The sequence below is a fragment of the Petaurus breviceps genome, unplaced genomic scaffold (assembly GCF_028583685.1).
Source record: "Petaurus breviceps papuanus isolate PSGF00001 unplaced genomic scaffold, PetGlider_PUasm1.0 91067, whole genome shotgun sequence".
Lineage (NCBI taxonomy): Eukaryota > Metazoa > Chordata > Mammalia > Diprotodontia > Petauridae > Petaurus > Petaurus breviceps.
This window is the reverse complement of record NW_027187407.1, coordinates 51,912-58,077: the sequence shown is the minus strand read 5'-3', so window position 1 is coordinate 58,077 and position 6,166 is coordinate 51,912. Positions and strand designations below refer to the sequence as shown.

Here is a 6,166-nt window from a genome sequence, read left to right as displayed (position 1 = left end):
GGGGGCAGGTCTCAAAAGTCCAGGGCAATTCAAAGCGGCCACCAGCAATTCTCTTAGTCTCTCTCTCTCCACGAGGTGCTGCTTCCAAAAAGATCTTCCGCCTCTCTCTAGTGTCTCTCCAAATCTACATCACCAGCTCCTCCCAGTTCAGGACTTTCTTTTCACATCAACAAGCCCATCCCACAGGTGGGATTAACAAACTCTGGGTTTTAACACAATCAATTTGAAAACCAAGCGAATACAGGGGAATCTTTAATTGCCATTACTATCACACCCCCCTGTCTTTCTGCAGGAAGTTACTGACAGTAACAACTACTTGAAAATTAAGAGTGTGACCTTGTATAAGAGACCACAGATTAGGTGAGAAGTTATAAATTGACAATTTGACCACTGCCTGAAGGGTTTAGGGTGAGTGAAGCAATCCTGGGAAGGAGAGGAAGCTTGGAAGTTCAGGCCAAAGCTGTTAAGTCTGGTAATACATTGTATGGTATGGGGTGAGCTGGGGAGAAAATGTTCTCTTACTGCTTCCCTGACTCTTGCTTGCTAAGAAAGTTTTTTATTAAAGTCTTTAGTTTTTCAATGAAAAAAACAGCCACCTTTTTTCTCTCCTTCCTCTATTCACCTCCATTGGAAAAACAAAACAAAACCCTTCTAACCAATATGTAGAGTGTTGAAGGCAAATTCTTCCTTAGAGTTTTGTCCTAAAGAAATAAGGTAGGATGAGAAAAAAAATGGATCAAAAGTTTATTATCATATAAAAGGAATACAATTTGCATGGGTCTGTCCCAGAGTTCAGGCTGCTCTTAGACCAACTTTCAAAGACCAACTTTCCTAACAAGGGAAGTAAATGTCTGTGGCAAGATTTGATTCCAAGCCCAATCCTCTATCCACCTTGCCACCTAGCTGCCCAACTACCCATCAGCTGATGCTAATTCAATTTTCTTCTTTTGTAAACAAGATGCCTTTTGATTTAATGAATTCTAGATTGAGGACAGTGTCAAATGAGTTAATGAAAATAGTTCTTTGCAAATGTAGAACTGCTAGTCAGCACAGCAGAGAAACCTAGAGTCAGGAAGATTCTTCTCGATTTCAAATCTGACCCCAGACATTTACTAGCTGTGTCACACTGGGCAAATCACTTAACCCTGTTTATCTCAGTTTCCTCCTGTGAAAAATAATCTGGAGAAGAAACCACTAGCCACTGCAATACTTTTTGCCACTCCCAAAAACAACGTGAAACAAAGAAATATCCTTAAGGGAGTCATGAAGAGTTGGACAGCACTGAAACTAATGAACAAAAGACATGTGAGATGATGTTGACTTCTTGGCAACTAAATCTGCACCTGAAATTTGGACACCAAAATGAGTCTTTCTCTTTTCCAGGTTAAACAGAACAATGGTTTCTCTTTATACCCTCAGTGCCTAGCACAGTGACTAAACACATGATGGGTGTGTAATGAATGCTTGTGGATGGGTTGATGAGCATGGAGAAGACTCACTGGAGCCATGGTAGTTGTCTTCAGGTACTTGTAGGGATAGAGAGGGATGAGATTTCATCTGTTTGGTCCCAGAAGCCAGAACCAGAAGCAAGGGGTGGAAGTTGAAAAGAAGCAAATTTAAGTTTGAAATACAGAAGCCTTTCTAACAGCTAGAGTTATTAAAAGTGGAATGAGAAGGTCCATGGGATCAAAAATCTAGAGTTGGAAGGGACCTCAGAGGCCATTTAGTCCAACTTCCTCCTTTTACAGATGAGGATACTGAGGGCCCTAGTGACTTTTCCAAGGTTCCACAATGGAAGAATCAGAGGCAGGATAGGAATCTAAGTCCTCAGACTTGAAAGGTTAGTATTCTTCACTTACCATTATCCCTCCTCATTGGAAGGCTTGAAACAAACATTGGTTGATCCTGGGATCATGGGTATAAAGCTTGAAAAGAATTTAGCGCTCTAGTCAATACCCTATTTTATGGATAAGGAAACTAAAGCCCACAGAAGCGAAATCACTCTTTCAAGTTCACACAGGTAGTGACAGAGCCAGGATTTGAACCCAAGTCCACTAGATACAAATCCAGCACTCTGTCCACTGTACTATACTGCTCTTCAACACATGAGATATGTCCTATTGTTGAGCACAACCCCCCATTCCATTCCCTTAATTGATCTGTAAGCAGGCATTTTAGCATACCTTTACCCTTCCCTTCCATTGATCAGTAAGTAGGCATTTTATCATAACCCATTTTGAGTTGCTTTCCTTTAGAAAAGCAGATCTAAGAACCTGTGTTGGCAGATACCCTAGGGATGCTGGGGGGCTTGCTGCTATAGCATTATAGCCCCTGAGGGAACAGTAGACACCAATTACTTAAGTGGTTGGTCAATCAATCTATCAATCAATCATTTATTCCTAGTATGGAGGAAAGAATTGCTATTGTAATTCATCCATTCCTTTTGAAATTATTTTTGTGTATTTGGTATTTAGTAATTTGGGTAAATATTGTATTTCTCCCAGTAGAATGTAAACTCCTTGAGAACAGACGCTGTGTTGTTATTCTTTAATTCTCAGCATCTGGCACAGTGCCTAAAGCACAGTAAGCAAAAACATAGATTTTTGTAAAAATCAATTATTAATTGTTTAAGGAACTGGGGAAAAAGAAGGTTTTGACTAATGTTTCCAGGGTTGCCAGTGCTGTACTAACCACTAAGTAGACCAAACCTGATATTATTTCCAGATAACCACTAAGTTCTTTACTCTCCCCTCTTTTCTTAAGGTAAAGCCACAGTTTGAAGAAAAGACCAATGAAAAATATGACTGCTTTAAGGCTGTCCAGTACAGAAGCCAAGTGGTTTCCAGGACTTATTATTATGTGAAAGTCAGTGTTCAACAAGTCATTGAATTCGACTTCTTTTTCTTTCTATTTGGATGCACATAGAAAGGATGGGGATAGTTTGTCCCCTTCCTTTATGAGTAAATGTAGAAATGAAAGTGTCTGCCACTGGGGAAATATAAAGTGATGGTGTGGTAACTGGGAGAAAGTAAAGAAGGCAGAAGAGAGGTAGAGACATTAAGAAACAGATTCATGTCAACCAGGAGAGCAAAGGAGGACTGATCTGGTAGGGTTTGGTGTCACACTGAGCATGGGAGCTGTCAAACAAAGATGGATGATGAAATGAGAGGGACAGGGGAAGGGACAGGGAGAGAAAAAGAGAATGTTAAAGACTCTCCCTACTCACTTTGAGTACCCAAGCAACTGGAGACAAGTAAGGACAAGACAGGGTTTATAGAAATGTTTCTATCAGGGGAAGTTCTCATGTTTAAGGCTGTGACTCTGAGAATTTTCATACCAACTTTAACATACTCAAGATTATTCATTTGGGGAATTCTGTTTCCTTTCATGATTCTCTAATAACATGCTAGCCCACACGATTGTGAATCACATTCTTGCAAGTGGAGAGTAAGTCTCAAGATACATTGTCCCAGGCTTTAATGTATGAGAATTGTAAGATAAAAGAATGAGAAAAATCCCACTTCACATAGCCTCTGAAACAAGGCTCATATGTTTATGCCCTGAATCCAGCAACTTGATTACTTGTTACTTGAGAGGAAGTATCTTGTCTTATAGGAGAAATGCACACAAAGTGAAAACCAGGTCAACATCGATGCCCAGGAATTGAAACACGACCTAATCAGAAATTACTGAAATGCATGTCTCTTTTTCCAAATTTTAGGGAGATTTTATCCAAATGTATGATGGATTTTTATCATTGTAGTAAGTTAGGGCTGGGAGCCCTCTCTACCAACACAGACATAAACCCATCTGTTGACTGTTGATTAGCCCCAGGGAGTTTCTTGGGATATGACTCACATACAACTCATAAGTGTCAGGGAATTTGAGCCTTCTCCAGGTGCAAACCCAGCACTCTATGCCCTACAGCATAATTTTAAAAGAAATATATGATCTTCAATGTAAACAGCAATGGGCACACATCTGGGAATTCCTTGGTCACTCCTTTGGGATTGTGGACAGAGATAGCTGGGAAACCTATATAGGATGGATCCAAGAGATTGTGGCTTTAGGGTACAGTAGAGTAGAACTACCTCAGCTGAGTTAAGGAGGCTGTATTAAGGTACTAGGAGATGTCAGCCAAGAGGAACACCTGCTGCAGCACAGGAAGGAAGGAAATAAGAATTGACTAAGTGCAACTATGTGCTAAGTTCTTCAGAAAGGTTACCTCATAGGATCCTTCCAAAGGAGATGGAGACATTTCCCAGGTGAGGAAAATGAGATTAAGTGACTTCCCAAGAATCACACAGTTAGTAAGTGTCTGAAGTAAGATCTTATTCAGGTTTTCTTGACCCAAGGCCCAGCATTCTCTCATTGTGGGAACTGCTGGGTCTGAAAACCCTTTCTACTAACACCACCTATTGACTTTGCTGATCAGTGCTAGGGAGTTAGTTGGCACCTGCAGTGTTTATGTGACTTACCCAGTGACTTACCTCTCCAAAGCATTACCCTGCTGTCTTGTTGGTTTCATCTACTCTGCTTTACTAAAGATAGGACTTTGTTAAAGGTAGTGTGCTAAAGTGCTGCTATCTGGGAGGCAATTGGAGAAAAAATAGCACAGATGATAAAATTGAGCAAATAGAGCTCTCCCTGGAGGAACACAGCATTGGAAGGAAGGCACAAGATGTACAAAGGCCACAGTGTTTTCCAAGAGGCTTGGGTAAAAGTAAAGGAAGAAGCCATATTTTTGTATGATACATGATCTTTTTTCTACATATCTTATAAAAAACCCCTGAAAAAATGAAACTGAGACAAAGGCAAATTCAAATTTAAAATAATACTTGAAATCCTATTACTAAAAATTAGTTCCTTGGACATTCAAATATTCAGGTGCTAGAGTCAGCCATGGTTTAAGGAAAACAGCCTGGATTTGGGATCAGATTGTGGCTCAGCTGCTTGGTGACTTTGGACAAGGGAAGGGAAGGGAATGGTGGGGGGAGGGGTGGGTTAAGAACAAGTACTTATTAAGCAGCTACTCTGTGCCAGGAACTATGCCAATCTCTTTAAAAATGTTATCTTTTATTTTTTAAAGCAATCGTGGTTAAGTGACTTGCTCAAGGTTACACGACCAGTTATTTCTGGGTGTGGTGCTGAGTATCTGAGCCTGGATTTGATCCAGGTCATCCCGACACTGGAGCCAGTGCTCTTACTCGCTGAGCCACCTGGCTGCCCCTAAGCAATGGGGGTTAAGTAACTTGCTCAAGGTTACACAACCAGGTGTTTCTGGGTGGGTGCTAAGTGTCTGAGCCCGGGATTCGATCTCCAGGTCTTCTCAACACTGGAGCCGGTGCTCTTACTCGCTCTGCTACCTGGCCACCCCTTATAAATGTTATCTTATTGATACAACAACCCAAAGGGCAGGGCCTATTGTCATCCCCACTTTTCAGATTGAGGAAATCAGTTGAGGAAACTGAGGCAGACAGGAAATGATTGAAGGTCTTCCAGGCCCATCACTGTATCCACTGCATCCCCCAGCTGCCTCACAAGTAACATACAAGTTCTGGACAATGACTGACCTCACTGGGCCTTAGCTTCTTCAACTAAAAAATGAGCAGATGGGACTTAAGTCCCTTCCAGCTTTAAATCTGTGACCTTAAGATCTCACAGTAGCATGATGTGACTGCCCAACTGAACATTCTTTTTCATTGGCCCTTTGTGGGACTCAATTCCTTTAGCTTTAAAAATAAAACTAAAGGATCTCTCAGGTCACGCCGTGCTACAATTTTGTTTTCAAAGCATGAATAGGATCATTCATAGGTTAGAATAAAAGTGTACAGATCACATCAGAAGTCATCGGGCCAAAACCCCTAACTAAAACAGGAATGTGCCTGATACAGTGACCCTGAGAGGTAAGAGCTACTGGGTTGGAATACGTACCACTGACTTTCCACTTCTCTTTATTTGCAGGTACATCTTGGGAATGATCAATATGCTCATTTGAAAATATGTGAACCTCTCCCTCAAATGAATAAGCCAATAGAGTTGTTCAACTACTAGACTGACAAAACGAAGGAGGATGAATTGGCCTAGTTTTAGAAGCACAGTTCAGAGTCCATTTGGTTACTTTCATGAGTGTCCTATATCAATAATCACAATTGAAATGAAGCAT

At 41.0% G+C, this 6,166-nt stretch overlaps 1 protein-coding gene across 2 annotated transcripts in view; it reads left to right on the top strand.

The window, feature by feature from the left end:
- Nucleotides 1-6,166, top strand: part of LOC138154658 (cystatin-A5-like) — an 84,521-nt gene that overhangs the window by 38,185 nt on the left and 40,170 nt on the right. The window contains exon 2 of one of the 2 annotated variants that reach the window (XM_069079629.1): nt 2,764-2,865. The exons of the other annotated variant lie outside the window; for it this stretch is intronic. Coding sequence (XP_068935730.1) covers nt 2,764-2,865 — 102 coding nt within the window. The remainder of the gene's footprint in view (nt 1-2,763; nt 2,866-6,166) is intronic. 2 annotated transcript variants of the gene reach the window in all.